At 45.1% G+C, this 16,383-nt stretch overlaps 1 protein-coding gene across 1 annotated transcript; it reads right to left on the bottom strand.

Annotated features, from left to right (window-relative positions):
• Positions 1–3,967: 3,967 nt before the first annotated feature.
• her6 (hairy-related 6) lies at positions 3,968–5,736 on the bottom strand. The gene is made up of 4 exons (XM_034217750.1): positions 5,421–5,736; positions 5,151–5,246; positions 4,953–5,040; positions 3,968–4,816 (listed from the first exon to the last, which is right to left on the bottom strand). Exons 1-4 carry the CDS (start codon positions 5,526–5,528, stop codon positions 4,272–4,274), a joined length of 837 nt encoding a protein of 278 aa, XP_034073641.1. The 5' UTR covers positions 5,529–5,736; the 3' UTR covers positions 3,968–4,271.
• Between the last annotated feature and the right edge of the window lie 10,647 nt (positions 5,737–16,383).

Raw genomic sequence — 16,383 nt, 5'->3', positions numbered from 1 at the left:
GAGAGAAGGAAGAACAACTCTGATGAGTAATATACTAATAGTGGAGGTTGGGTCCAACCTAGGTGCCCTTTTGCAAGCAAGGACACATCATTTCAAGCCCCCTGACTCCAGTAGCTTGTATAGAAAATTGAGCCAAAGTAGTAAATGGCTGTTTATTAGCTTCATGTAAATGCACATGTCTGCATTTTATCACCATGAAACAACAATCCATCTTCTATATAAAAAAAAATGACGAATTGAACTGTGAAATTCCGCTTTTCTCAAAAGAGCTATCTTATAGTGTTACATTTAAGAGCTGGTCTGCAGCTACAAGCTTATGAGAACACATAGTGAGAAAATAATATGTTAAGATATACAGTACATATATATTTAGCATGTTTTGCACTACTCCTTTGTCCTCAATTATTTTCTGAAAATGTTTCCCACTCTCTACTTTTCTGCTTTCCCCCCCCTGTAAAACATTGAATTCCTTTATCTCTTCCCCACTGTGGAACACCTTTAAGTTAAACAATTAGAGGACAAATTACTTTTTGATTAAACTACAACCCAATTTCCAAACTGATTGTTTTACAAGGGATATATTAAACAGATTACTTCATTTAAGGGGTAAAATGACAACAATATTATAAACTCTACTCTACACAGCTGTGGAGACATTGGTATAGTTGTCTCTTTGTAGGACACTGATTTAAATTATTATTAAACTATGAATTTTTTTTATGCTGTGTATGTAATTTATTATATGTAATGCCTTGTCTTTTATCTGGACCCTGAGTCTGTAATAAAGTTTTCATTCATTCTACATAAGGTGTTATGTACCTGAGCCAATTTACAGAATAATGTGCACATAGAGCCATTTGCAAAGAAAATATCTGGCCATCACTCTGCAATTAGTTGATCTCAACATGCCACACTAATGCAGAACAATGATTAAACAAAGATCCTAAAATACGCCTTGACAGCTGTAGCGAAAGTTGTGTTCACGTCCAACCATAACAGTGTCAACCTCAGGAGGAATAAATGTTAGTTCAGCACACAGGGAACCAAAGGGAAAAACCCTTTACTCCTGACAAGGAACACCTGTCTGAGTGAGTGCATGCTCTGGAATGAGTGTAAGCCTGTGGGACAGAGGGAGGGAAGCATGTGAGTGAGTGTGTACGTGTGTCTGTCTGTGTACAAAACCTGCACAAATACCCAGTCAGGGTCAAACATGAGTCTAACGTAAACTTGATCTAAGTTTCCATTGTATTGTATGCTTGGATCAGGATTCAGACTGATCCACTTCCGCCCACACAGATCCAGCACTTCTCTCTCCCCTCCCACAACTCTCCCTCTCCCTGGCTGGCTGACTCTCCATGCTGCCTGGCTCGGTGGCGGTTGCCCATGTCTATCAGTCTATTTCCAGGCTCAGGGCCCAGTGCCGAGGCAGGCAGTCAGTCAGGCGGTGTGGTGGAGGGCAGAGGGGTTGATGCGTGTGTCAGAGAGGCGCTCTCCCACATTCCCCCGGCGGCTGGCAGCAGGCCGGGCCTGCGGAGGGGGGTTCGCCTCTTTCTCACGACCTCTCAGGTTCCTGCGCTCATCTGGGAGCTATTCATTTCCTGCCAGAAAACAGCCTTCCCCTGCAACTGCAGGAGGAGGGAGGGGTGCAAGGGGATGGGGGGGAGGGAGAGGAGTTTGGCTTCAAAATGAGTCCAGGGCTTGGTACAGCAAGCCCTGGGCTTAAATCATAAAGCTCTTGCTTGTCTGGGCTGCAATCAAAGACAGCCCCAGTGACGGGGCGAGAAAGAGAGAGAGAGAGAGAAAGAGGAACCATGAGAGAGAGAGGGACAGAGCCGAGCATATGGTAGCACTTAGGGAGCCAAGGAGGAAGCAGAGGGGCTTTTTCCCCTCCTCTCGCTCTCTGCATGCACGCGGAGTGTGGGAAAAGTTAATGGACACGCATGGCAGCTAACCCCCCGGTCGTGTTGTGACATGTGTGCGGTCATTCCGGCAGCTCGGCCACTGCACTGGGTAATTGGAGAGGCTCGTAAAGCTGTTCTCCAGAGGGAAGAGACCACTGAAGATGTTGGGGGGGGGACGAAACAGGGGAAAGGCTGTGAGGTAGGGTGGGAGGGCTCAGCAGCTGGGTGTTGTCCAGGTCACACCACGTGCCTCCCAGACGTCCCGCGTCCAGCTGTGGCCCCGTGACTCAGGACAGGAAGCTCGACACTGGTCCGAGCACAGCTGGAATGCTGTGGGAACGTTTTGTGTATCTGTGTGTTTGTGTGAAGAAGCTTTGGCTCACAGGAGGCTGACTGTTATCCCGTGTGGTGGGCCTTTCCTTGAACCCCCCGCCCCCCCACTTAACTCGCGACTACCTCACCCATCGTGCCCTTTGGCCAGGCATGTCCTCACCCAGCACTCAGCACAAACACACACACACGACGTATGCACGCACAGGCACAAGCACACACATGGCTTCAATCAAACATGGATGCATGGCCCCCCGTAAAAAGGTGTGATGGAAATTCAAAATGATGGCACTTATCCACACTTTGTGCCTCTTAGCGCACTGATAATTGCAAACACCTGCACCCCCTCCCCACACACACCCCCTTCAAAGAAGGGCCACACTCGGGTAGCTGGAGGGGGCACACACACCTGGGCAGAGCAGAGCGCTACCACATGGCTCAGTGGCGAGGTGTTTAACATGTCCTTCTGCTGTCAACCCCCCCCTCATCCCCTGGCATGGAGGGAACTCCCTGAGCTCTGATTAAAGACACAGCCGGAGGCTCCTCTCCGGTCCATACTGTCAGGAGATTAATGCTGTTGGCATTATAAAGTTGACTGAACAGCAGAAATCTCATAATGATGTCGTCCATAGCCTTTTTAAGCTTGATCACTTCAAATTGATGGTGGATTGTTAGTTTAATAAGTAACTTCCGATTTGGACTCTTTTGAGTGGAAAGTGGCTATATTATCATTTGCAATGATAATATAGCCACTGATCTTTATGTCATAATGTATAGTTTTAAAACATGCAAACGAAAGATTCAAAGGACATGTTTTCATCATATCCAGCTGCTCTGACAAGCTCATGTAACTCAAAGATGAAACCTCAAGCCTCTCCTTAAAAAGTTCCTGTGTCCTGATTTATAGAATAATAATCAGCTGATTGTCCTATTCTATAAAAATATCTTAAATTTGCAAAAATCTATGATCTTCTTTTTCTTAAATCATCCACAACAGCCATTCATGCTCCACTCATTGAGCTAACCAACACCAATCATACTGCAATGCACCTCTTCGCTGCTAGATGGCGTAAGTGACCTCTGCAAGACTCCAAAGTTTCCAGAAGGAGGTGAAACCGCTGCATTATCACTGTGAGAAACAGCACAACATGGTCTAACTCCTTTGACTGGTAAATGACAGAGCCACAGTATCCTGTCTGACTAATTTATTTAGATAATATAATTACAATCAGCCAGCCATTTACTGACAGTCTGGTTGAGTGAGACTTATAGTGAGCTTGATCAGTGTGTTTGCTCACTTTAGAAATATGTACATCTCTGCATAAATAACAGATTAACACTTTTTTGGCAGATATTGATCTGTAAACATTACTGCAAGGCCGTCTTTCACAACTGCCTGTTATTCCTTTCTTATATTTGCACAATGCAGCCTTATAATAAAGCTGACCTTAAATTCTGCCTATTTCTGATTATTTGTGTTAAAAGATTAGTTTAATTACACTTGTTGATTTCCTGTGTTATAGCCTACTCAAAGGCTATTTTACATAAAAGAAGGATAACTAAATTAAAAGTTTGGATGTATTATTTTACTCATTTTTGCAAAATTTACTATGCAAAAGTTTAAGTACCAAAACTATAGTAACATACTGCATTAGCAGGCGGAACATTTGACATCTTTAGCTCTACGCATTGGTAAGGAGATCAGGCTTAGTTTTCCCAACAAACAACTCAAGCACTTGTTTTTCATATCTTTACAAATTTATTTGTCTTCCAAAACGAAGAACATTATAAGAGCATTGAACATCTTTGGCATCACACAGTAAAAAAAGACAACTCAAATATATATATAAAAAATGCAGTGAACGGACTTCCACAATACAATTCTCATTTCAATATGAACTTTACTCCATTGTTAGCTGTACAAATATAGTGCATACTCTTTCCATTTAACGAGAAAAAAATTCAAAACAACTTTCTAACATTCAACAAAGAGAGAACTATTAAGTGTCATTTTAGAGTATTTTTTGTCCTTTCCACTTTTCACCAGGGTCGCCACACTGAATCCGTGTTGCCCGACGGGACTCCGGGGGACACCGCAGCTGGGACGGTGACCGGCGTGCCGACATTGTTTGCGTACACGGGGATGACAGGGCCGTTTGGCGCAAAAGCCGCATTAGGTATGAGGAATGCAAACTGTCCATCGTTGGCAGGCACGATCTGGAAACCGCCGTACACTTTGGTGGCGTCTGGTGATAAATTGCCCGGCGAGGAGCCTCCTTTACAGGACACCGTGTTCATGGGCAGGATTTGCTGGGGAGAGTTGGGGATCTGCACCATGGACTGGCCAAAGGAGGGGTGGGTTGGTCCGCCCGTGGGGGGGAGTTGGTGTTGGTGCTGCTGATGCTGGCTGGGGTAGTTCATCGCGTTGATCTGGCCCATGCAGCTGCCTAAGTGACCGAGGAGCCGCGTCCTGACCTCGGTGTTGACACCTTCGCAGGTGGACAGGAACCGAGTGACTTCATTCGTGCACTCGCTGAAACCGGCACGATATTTTCCCAAAACAGTGGGGTCGGTGTTGAGGGCAGCTGCAGAGAAAACACGGATATATTTAAGTAAAGATACGCACACGTTGTTTTTTCTGCAAAATGTTGACTGATGTTTTGAAGCAAGATTGTTGTCTGGCCCAGAATGAGACCGATTAGTCCGGGAAATACGACTTACCGGTCATCTGAGCTCTCTGGAGGTTCCGGAGATGCTTCACAGTCATCTCCAGGATGTCCGCCTTCTCCAGTTTAGAGTGTCTGGAGCTCTGAGGGGATGGAATACACACATGGTTAGGATTACGCTCTCACTTTCTCACCGTTTGTCAGTGGCAGTTTTGAAATCTAATAATAACCAGGACGCTAAGAGAGTACTTACATCTTTTTTGAGCGCATCCAGGATGAGAGTTTTCAGCTGCCCCAAGCTCTCGTTGATTCTGGCTCTTCTCCTCTTTTCCATAATTGGCTTGGATGACTAAAGATACAAAATAAATGACATTATAGATTAGTTGTCTTGTTCTGGATTCGTGCGTAAAAGTGAAATCCTCACTTTGGATGAGGACCGAAATGGTGTCTAAAATGAAATGTTTCACGCTTTTTGTTTCATGAAACAGAAGGAGAAATACTTTAAATAAAGCTCTGTACCAACCTTTCTGTGTTCAGAGGCTGTCTTGGGTTTATCGGGAGTTGTATTCATGCTGGCCGGGGTTGCTGCGACCGGAGAGGATGAGTTTTTTTCAATCATATCGGCAGGCATTTCCTTATCGGAAATATCCCACAAAACCACAGCAAATTACGATCCACTGGTGTAGGAATAAGCGATGAATATGCTCAGTTTGCAATATTCAAAAGTCGCCTCTCCCTAAAAAAATCCTGAGATATGTATCAAGTTAAATCCGTGCGAGCGATGCGCAGCCACCAACTATCACGAGCGGATGCAGAGTCTGTCTGTTGGGCTCTCCGCGTGTGGCTTGTATTTATATCTCGCACTGCACGCGAACGGCTCGTGTGAAACTTCCCAAACTTTCTTTCCCACAGTAACTTTCCACCAATCAGGGCGAGGGACACGCGGCCCAAGGGAGGACGGCTCGTGGTCGGCGCCCTCCCATTGGTTGTTTGGCCGCTGGAGTTGGCGGCCAATGGCGCGAGGCCCGGGTTCAGGGCACAGCCGGGGAAACTTCAGTCTTCAATCATCGTACCGTTTACATATTAACAGTGGAGCCGCTGACTGGGCACCGCCACCAGGAGCGGGCACGGGGCCCTTTTATCTCCCAGATAAGCGATAAGAGCAGGAATATAATAAAAGGATTATAAGTGCAATACACGCTGCAAATTTACTTTCAACACCAATCATATAATAATACAAATAATAATCATAATAATAATAATTACTCTCCAAACCAATTTATAGGCGATTCGGTCTTCAGCCGATTATAATTAGATTATTCCCCTACATACAAAGTATTACACAAACTTTTGTACGAAGAAGATGTTCTTAATTTATTTGTAACACTAATAGTAGCCCTAAATAAAAAACGGAAAGTAAAACTTCTGTACCGTTTAAAAACCACCAGTGGGAAGTGGTAGGCAATCATGCAATCAGAGTTTCAGTCATGTGGCAGGAGGGTGCAGTTTTGTTTTCTACCAAACACACAAACTCTACTGTTACATTGACATTATTGAAAGAAACAACTTGTTAGGACAACTCAAAACCTCAATATGAGACAAAATCAGATACACAAACATCCTTAAACATGAGCACTATTCTATATTCATTAAGCCCTCCCTCGGGGGAGGAAATAAAATGAAATGTGTACACTCCAATTCCATGCTATTTACCACTGTAGTTGCTAACTTTGTGGTACACATTTTTGGCATTTAATCATCTTTCGGTGTTGTGAATGTGGAGCACGTGCCAGAATGTTTTATGAGCGTGGTGGTTGGAGGTTTGGCCGCCGGGGGGGCCGCCGGGTCAGGGGGGAGGGGAGGGGAGGGATTGGGGGGGAGGGAGGGAGGGGAGGGTATGTGGCGGCGGCGGTGGTTTACATTAGAGGGGAAGGTAAATAGCAGCTGCTGTTTTAAAAGCCTGGGAAAACCACGCCTACAGAGAGAGAGCTGGATCGGGCTCCCTTATCGGAATGTGAGCCAGAGCAGAGATATTTCTGAGCCCGAGAGCTCACACGATCAGACGCTGCCTCCTCCTCCTTTACTCCCCGCCTGGTCGCCCCACAACGTTCAAGGCTTCTTTAGATTTCAGGTCATAATTTCGTTTCCTAATCTTTATTGCAGTTGGAGAGACGCAAGAGCAGAAGAGCAATACAAAGTGACATAAACAAGGCTCATTATAGCCTACGTCTTATAAGTTTATCGAAGGACAGCGGCTCTACAGTTGCTATGAACCGCTGTGTAATACACCGAGTTAAGGACTCTTGGGAGTATTTAAAGTTTGAACAGTAGGCCTACTCGAGGTGATAATCATATCGCTTCCTCTATTACCCTTGTGCATATTACCCAATGGCATTTCCAAAAGAAATAACAGGCGAATTCGCTACAAAAAATTAAATAGAAGTGACTGATTCCAGCTCTGTCATTAGGTTCCTGATGTTTACTTCTATCATGGTTTGTTTATAATTTAAAAAAAAATACTTTACTTTCTCATTGTGGAGATATCCTGACTACTTTTTGGCTTTTTCTCCCCGAATACAATTAAGACAATTCGGGACTATTTTACTGTCACTTGTGCCGATGTGAGGAGATGTGTAATGGAAGAGGAAATGCAAATCAGATACTTATCAACAAATACATTACTTGTTTTCTCTAAGAAGCTCAAAGCACGGCTCTCCGCTGAGCTCACACACCTCCAGCTGCTGCGGAGACCGCGACACGTGGCGCGCAGGCGACCGGGGGAAGGCGCTCTCTCGCCGGCTTGCCGCCTGGATCTGCGGGGCGTCGCCGGCGGCTGGCCGCAAGATCGTGAATTTGATAGGAAAACAGGGAGCTCCAGATCCAGCGCTGAACACAACACAGGCGCTGAGATGGTTTTAAATTCTCCCAAGCCCGTGCTTGCGGTAAATTACAACGTCTGCAAACTGTATGACATCAGTGCCAGCAGCCTGTAGACGAGAATTAATTATGTTATAGGCCAAAGCATTAATTTACTTTTTGTTACTTCAAACGTTTTATTCTCATGTGGCTACCACTGTTGCTGATTTCATATAATCCAGAATTCAGCCAAAAAACGGATGGAATATTGCTAAATAGCTGGTTAAACAAAGCTCTACTACACAATGACAGAATGATTAACTGGCATATGGAGACAACAGTGAAACCACACACGCGTCTTGTGTGTAATTGCAAACTTTGATTTTGGAAGGAGTGAAGTTTGTACATGCGCTGAAATCCAGCGCTATAATCCTCAGTATTCTCTCTGCACAACAACGCTGCCTCTGTCAAACACATCACTAACATGTCTCATTGTTGTGCCCTGCACACCTGAGTCATTTACTCCGCACAATGGCACTGACAGAGTTCCAAAACAAATGTATTGATGTGAGGCAGACAGAGTTTAGGTTTTGAAACGCTCTCCGCCTGAACGACTTTCTCACGCTCATGTTGCAAGAGGTCTCCGCCGGTGCACTGAGTCACAGAGGCTCGAGTCTGTCGGTCCCTCCCTTTCCCGAAGAGTCTATCGCGCGCACCTGGCTGCCATCGGTCCCGGGAGTGTTACCTGTAGCTATGAGTGAACTCTTCTACCACAGGAAATCTGTGGGAAGCAGGCTGACTGTCGGCGAACACGGCTCTCTGTTGTAAAGGCTTTTGATCACACGTGTTTAGAGATACTTTACTGATGAAAAGCCAATGACAATTGTCTGGCCTGCAGACAGGAAAACAAACAAGCCTGATTATTTTACATCTTTTATTTAGGACACCCCACCCTGTCTCTCCAAGTTCTCACACTTTTTTTTAACCTGTGACCCCCCCCCCCCTGTCCCTGCACCAAGCCTCATCTCTTGATCTTATCCTCTGCCTTTTTATCTCTCTTTTTATATCCCCCTCATTTTTTACCTTCCTCTTCCTCTTTTCTCATTCACACCGCTCCCAGCCTTTCCCAGGACTCATATCTTTATTGAGCACTCTTGACCATGGACCTCCACACACTGCAATAATGCAGCAATAATGCAATTAGGCAGGGAGATTGTGGGGCTAAAGTGTGTGTGAAAGTGTGAGATATTCGGCTCACAAAACAATCTGGCCCGCTGTCACCCACATGCCTTAATGTGTAAACCATTGGTGAACAAAGGCGCTGCCAACGGGTGCTCCTGGTGCCACAAGGGTGAGAAGGTTGTGTGTGTGTGTGTGTGTGTGTGTGTGTGTGTGTGTGTGTGTGTGTGTGTGTGTGTGTGTGTGTGTGTGTGTGTGTGTGTTTAGTGAGGTGGGGTTGCATAGGCATTTAAGCTTCATTACTGGCTGGCAAGAGGAGTGGGAAGTAAGCAGGCAGTCACACAGGCTGCATCAGGGCCAGCCTTAGGTGTCATGATGGCTGCTGCCAAACTGAGGGTGACACTGTGTTGACGCAGCCTGCCATCCCAAGAGGCTGCCACACAGTGGTTGACTGACTTTACTTATCCAACAGTTCACACTGTGATTAGCATGGTCAACAAGTCACCAGACATCCTTTCATTTCCTACAGAGCTGAGTAGCCTATGTGTGCACAGTCACTGCATGTCAACAGCTAACTTTCAGCTCTTCTTGGAAACAGCAAACTATATAAGAAGCTCATTACAAACAGTGAAATAATCTCAGCTCTCCACAACTTTTACTTGAAAGACTGCAGGAGTAAAAGCTCATTCTCAGTATTTTGACAACGTAATATTACCTAAAAGTTCACTATTGTTTTCCCCCCAGATGTTTTAATCACATCACAGTCTTCCTCGGTAAATGGAGTTTGCTCAGTTGTCATAGTGATGACCCATATAAATTAGGCATAGTCCACATTATAACAAGTTGTAAATATGGGGCAGACCACATTATTAGCTGAGGAAGACTGTGATATATGATTGACAGTTGTGGAAAAAGTGAGTAAGTGGACCTTGAGTTATGTTCATTAATTATGTATCTGTATGTGTGACCAGCAGCAGTAGCTCAGTCTGTGGATTATGCCTGTTAAACACACAGACCTACCATGCCCCCCCCCCCCTCGCTCTGACATCTGTGCTCTCATAAATGCAAGTGCATAGATCCTGTTGTGCTTTGTGGGTATTTCAGGCATGTGTGTAATATGCAAAAATAACAACAGAGGGAAAGGTAGAACATTTCCATAAGGGATGAATAAAGTATGTTTTCCAAAACCTGCAGTGGTGTGATATGATGCATATTTTCCGCGATATATAAAAAGTATGCGATTTAAAAATTCAAGAATGGAACACTGCAGATTTCAAGTCATTCAATTACAGGCATGGCAAACAATTAAGGCCATATGATATGAATTGGTGACAGTGGAACAGTTAAGGACATAGGACATACATATGCCTATATTTGCTTGCCAAAATCAGTGTACTACAATAATCCACGATGTGGCTGCGTTTAGAGGCTCTAGCACTACCCACTATCAGTCAGAATAGAGTGACCCATCACCCAAGTTGCTTGCAGTGTAAGTGCAGGGTTACAGCAAACAGAGGATTGTGTGTAAGCGATAAGCTCTGACAACTCACAGAAAGCACTGAATGATAGCAGAGCCAGTCGTTACCGATTTTGGAGTGTGTGAGCGAGAAGAGTGGGAGTAAGAAGAACAGCTAGAGAGAGTGTGTTTGTTTGTGTGTGTGTGTGTGTGTGTCTGTGCACGCTTCATCCCAGCGCGGCTTGCATGTGTGTTATTAGTGGGAGTGGAGTAGGACCTGTGCTCAGCTGCTGTTAGCGAGGCCAGCCAAGGCTTGGAGAGCAGGATCAAAGCAGGGACAAAGAGAGAGAAGGAGAACTGACAGATCCTCCAAGCAGAGAGAACAGAAGGAGGAGAGAGGAGAGGAGATGAGGGGGTTTGGAGGCTCTCCAGATACAGCCGCACACATCGCTTACCTCCCCTTACACACACACACACACACACACACACACACACACACACACACACACACACACACACACACACACACACACACACACACACACACACACACACACTGAGGTGCCTAGAGCAGCCTGGGAGCAAGGAAAACAATAAGTACAGTGAATGTAATCACGCTTTCGTTTCGCACACACACACAGAAAGATCAGCACGGGTCACTGTAAGCCTCGCAGACAGAGGCGCTGGGGTCCGATTTGGTTGGGTAAAACAGAGAGAAATGTTTTAAGGCCTCAGTGTTGGGCTATAGACCAGAGACTCCCCAGGCGGCGGCCGCCTGCCTGCCTCCACTTCAGAGACTGAGACGCTCGCACTTCCTTTAGGGGTCTCTCCCTCCTTTGCTCTGTCTCCATCATGCTCAAAATCCCTCTCCACTAACAACACCACCCGCCAGCTTCCATCCATCCGCGTCACTCCTCCTTTCCTCCATCAGACCCTCTCTTTTTCTCTGATGCCTCCTGGAACAGGCCAACGATATTTGCATGTGTGGGGGAGTCGGTGTAGCGTCGAAGGTCGGAGGTCACGGTGAGTCAAACCCAGCAGCGGTGGAGAGGAAGCGGTTGGGGAGAGGACCAGCGAGTTGGCCTGGGTCTTTGGTTAACATGCCTGAGGCTGGAGCAAACTGGGAATATGGCTGCTTCTGCTGATGGTAGTGGTGCAGGTGGGGGTGAGGGCCACTCATGCAAATGCAGTGTAACCACCATTTACTGGATGTTCTGACTGTAGACACATTTCTATTCTGAGCTCAAACTGTCAAACTACAAGAAAGATAAAAGATTTTGGCGTCAGATATTTTCCATTTCTGATTTATTTCAGATTTTGTTACATTATATACCTAAGTTTGATAAGTATTCACATTCTGGTTCTTTGGCTAAACATGAATATCCTAATATGTATTTACCATTAGCTTCTCAAATCAAAATTCACTGGCCAAACAAAATTGATTTTGGGGCAACGATCAGTCTCATACATTTACATTTTCATTTTCTCTCAAAGCCAGTTTTCTTTGAGCCGTTAAGCAGATCTGCCCCTTTCTTTTTCTATTAACCATCAGGTTGTTACTAAATGGAGTGGGGAAAAAATCTTTGAGTGTCACTTGTTTACTTTTAGCAAGCACTGGGACATTTGAATTTCAGGTGCATGAAACCTCCCCATTTCCTCCCGAAGAGGCTGTTTGTTTACTGTAGATAAGAAGGCCATCCTTTGAAGAAGCAACACACACACACACACACACACCACACACACACACACACACACACACACACACACACACACACACACCACACACACACACACACACACACACACATACATACACACACACACACACACACACACACACACACACAACTCCATGCTGTGAATCATTATCTCTAATAGGCCTAGTTTAGTGTAAACAAACAAATGCTGAGTATCGATCAAGATCTTTCCCATGCAGTCACTGATCCACCCTCATACGATAAAACATGTTAGATTCAGGGTTCACTCATATTTGCATAAAGGTCATTGGTTTAAAAACTTGGGCGGGAGATTACAATTGGAAGGGTTGAAATGATAAAACAGCTTTGTCTTCCCTAACAGTTGTTTCAAATTCGAGTGGCAGTGTTTAAGGAAATTAGAGTGGATGGTATTGTCTCAACAGCTGCTGCTGCTCAACTTGAATCAACTGTAATGATATATCACTTAAAACGGCTTGTGGTTAAAGAAGGTGTTAAATGTGCAATCGCAAGATGTCTAGACATATGAAAGTAGAAATGGAGGAAGAATTGAAGTCTGATGTTATATCAAATTCATACTCGTAAAAAATAAATCAACACAGTGGCATATCATTAGAGATGTTGGTCGAGTTCATGCCCAGTGTCAGCAGGGCCCTGCTCTGCCAAAGTGTCCTGGAGCAAGCCGCTGAACTCCCACTGGATCCAGCTGTTCTGTACAACAGCTGCCCCTAACCTCTGACCTCCATTTAGGCAAGAATGAGTCTTACTCTTAGAAACAATGGGTATTACATTTTATCACTCAAAAGTGATTATCACTAATGGCTTGAGTAATAATTAAAGTTTTGCTTCAGTGCAAATGAGGCAGAAGGCAGAACTGTCTGTTAGCAAGCCCTGGGAGGCCCCGGAGCCCTTTTTCTCCTCCTACCTGGGCCAAGGCCAACCTTATCAGACAAGAGGGCCCCGAGGATTACTCTCCCTCAGAGCATTAGCCTCCCTCCTTGAGAAAAAAGGGCAGCCATCTCTCCCTCCTCTCTTCCACCTCAAGCCCTCGTCTCCCCCCCGCCGGCCCTCAGCCACTCCACCTTTCCCGTGGAGTTTACAAAGCCAGGATAACCTTGAGACCTCAGCTGGTTTGCTGCCAGAAACATTAAAGAAATTCCCTTCTTCCCTTTCTCTCCTCACCTCTCCTGTACACCCCCACCTCACCACCCCTCCAGCCCTCCTCCTGATCACCGTGACATTTCTCAATTTTTTTCCTCCCAGCGCCCCCTTTTCTCTCTCTCCTCCCCTTCGTTTTTCAGGCCCTTTTTTTTGCCTTCTCAGCCTCCTCTGATTGTGACTAAGATTAGCCCTTTTTTCTTTTTCCCTCCCTCCCTCATTTCCTCTTTTCTCATCTTCGACAGGAGAGAGAAGGTGGGGGCTCAAGTAAAGTGAAAGAAAGGGCTGTTCACATAATCTCCTGCGAAGATGACTATTATCTGTAGATTGTCGAGCTGCCAATTTCAATTTAGCCAGCCCTGTTATCAGGCCAAAAATAAATGCCTCATTTGAAAAGTGGAAATCAAACTGTCCCAAAAAGAGGGATGACTGACGTTGATTGCAAACTAACTGTTTTGGTGGCAGCCTGCACTTTCTGTGGCTTTTGTCTCTTGCTTCTCATCCCCCCCCCACCCCCTTTGCCTCACTCCCTATTCTCTCTGTCGGCTTCACGGCTGTCATATTCCTTTAGTGCTGGAAAGGTCAAGTGCTGCTTGCTGCCTGTGAGATCTGAGGGAGCTCAGGGATATTCGGCTGTCCCCCTTCACCTCGTTTTGTGGTAACAATGCTTTTCGCTGTGAGCTCCCCTGCACTGCCACTGGCCAGCGGCGGCGGCGGCAACGGTGGCAGGCCGGGTTGCAGAGGAATGTGTTTATCCCCTGTAGTTAGCGCCCTCCTTTCAAGTTCCTAGCTCCTCCAAGTTGATCTGTTTTCACTGCGCCACACAGAAAGGGGCCCCGTGTTGCTGCGGGATAGCAGCGGGGATCGGTTCTCAATGTTTATGGTCGAGAGAAATGATAAGTTATGAAGACGAGAGGGAGACAGAGACTAAGAGGAAGAGACATCAAAGGAAAAGTAATGATTTACATCTTGTCCATGTTGGAGTACTTTTTCACTCGGTCTGGTAATGTTACAGCAGACATGTTGTGTTTTATTCAGGAGGTTCAAAACTGAGGCTTCATGTGGTCCTCCGATTTCGGCAAGGAAATGGAGAGAGTTTACAAACATGGGCTTTGTGATAGTTTCCCATGACATCACTACGGATGGGGCCTCAAGGGGCTGACGACCCAAATCCTCACAAACACAAACACACACACACAAAACACACACACACACACACACACACACACACACCACACACACACACACACACACACACACACACACACACACACACACACACACACACACACACACACACACACAACACACACACACACACACACACACACACACTTATGACCTCATCCCGCCACATTCCAGGTTTCACCTTGCTGCCCCCGTCCCCGCCAAAGTCTCTCCCTCTCAGTCACTTTAACACCCTATCTGCCCCCTCATCTGCCATACTACCACACCCATGTCAGGCTCCATTGTTCCTCATCAGAGAGCGTCAGCTTTCAACGAGGAGATGAGCTAACTGCCGCTGCCGTAAGATCGCAGGCCTGCTGGCTGCGACGCTCAGCCTCACACTGCTTTCAGTCATCAGTTTCTCTTCTCCAGCCACTCCAGCCTGCACGCAGTCACCACTGGGCAAAGGATTTTGGGAAAGACCATTGACAAGCAAGTGGCTGGAGTCAAGTGCTGGCTGCTGCAGTGTTAATTTCAGTGATTTTATAGGAGTGGTTTGCTCACCACAGCTCCTCAAGGGCCATTAAAAGGTGCTACTTTCTTTACAGCATGGCCCAACAATGAAGAGAATGATATCTAGTGTACATAATCTTTATTCATTTAACAGAGCCATACAGTGCTAAGTGCATCTATTTATCCCATCCACTTTTCCACTCAACTTAATCTATTTCATATAACAAACTATTTTTATCCCACTTAAATGCCCCACCCTCTGGGCTGGAGCAAAGTGACTGCGTCAACATCTCACTTTTTGAGAGTCTGATAGCATTATGTAGAAGACAACCAAACTCAGCATGATACAGATTGCATTATGAGCTGGTTTAACTTAGGTTTAGTGGTGGTTGTGACTTCGAAGGGCATTTCAGGTGAGATAGGGACAGGAGGAATTGCATTTTAATTTTGGGGTGGACTGTTATTTTGACTATTGTGCTAAAAAGAACATGTCCTTGTCCTTGGATGCAAACATAAATACTCAGCTGTTACTAAAGAGATGCACTGCTTTACTCCCAAATGGTGAAAAGATAAAGAAAACAAAAATCAAGAACAACAATGACCACAAGCCTTTTTTTCTAGATGTAAAGAAGAAAAAAAACAAAACCACCAAACTCTCCTTCTTGAAAAGTATCTAGGGTATGTAAACAAAAGAAACTGTTATATTATACCAAGGCCTTGTTTACAATTCTAAAATATTTCTGTGGACGCAGGCAATACCTGTCCTTGCTCTCTTTAGCCAAGTAAGAAGATATTCTCCTGTGTTGTTATGCAGCTATTCTGCCTGTGGCACACACAGCGTGGATTGCAGGAGGAGTGTGAGCTCCTAGTCTCTCACCAACCTACTGCATTGTCCTCTGATTTCTTTATCTAGTTGTACCTTTTTTTTGTTTTCCATTTTATAATTATTCACACAGAAAAGTGATTTCAAAGTCATTTTGCTTACCAATATTTCAAAAGAACAGCAAAAAACTCTCAGCTCTGTTTAAGTGAGAAAAAGACTGTGATCATGGTAATAGAATACTATGTTAACTGCCTTAACTGAATGGTGTGATATAATGCAGACGTAAATAGAAAAAACCTTCCCATCATCACCTTATAATTTATTTGAGCTGTCATACCATATGAGTGTTATTCCTGCATTGGTACTGGTCGATAGGAGAGAGAGACTGCTGTTGCTCAAATGTGTAAAAATAATTTGGTAACAGGCTCAAGTAAAACACCCTGCTGAATGCCCTACACTAAACATGCTGAAATAGAGGATACATCTTCTACAAAGCCAGATAAGTAGTTTTGACTTATTTTGCAAAGAATGCTTCTATTGAATTAAATCACAAATGCAACATAATTGAATATATTAATTGAACATGGGGGACAAAGGTGAAACCTTCACATATCATCAT

The sequence above is a fragment of the Gymnodraco acuticeps genome, unplaced genomic scaffold (genome assembly GCF_902827175.1).
Source record: "Gymnodraco acuticeps unplaced genomic scaffold, fGymAcu1.1, whole genome shotgun sequence".
NCBI lineage: Eukaryota > Metazoa > Chordata > Actinopteri > Perciformes > Bathydraconidae > Gymnodraco > Gymnodraco acuticeps.
The sequence above is the reverse complement of the archived record's forward strand: the minus strand, read 5'-3'. Positions and strand labels throughout refer to the sequence as shown.

Excerpts from the sequence above, each read along its gene's own strand:
- her6 (XM_034217750.1), bottom strand. The coding sequence starts at position 5,528 with ATGCCTGCCGATATGATTGAAAAAAACTCATCCTCTCCGGTCGCAGCA. Across the intron at positions 5,247-5,420 it reads CAGCCTCTGAACACAGAAAG|TCATCCAAGCCAATTATGGA; the intron begins GTTGGTACAGAG and ends TTGTATCTTTAG. Across the intron at positions 4,817-4,952 it reads CCAGAGAGCTCAGATGACCG|CTGCCCTCAACACCGACCCC; the intron begins GTAAGTCGTATT and ends TTTTCTCTGCAG.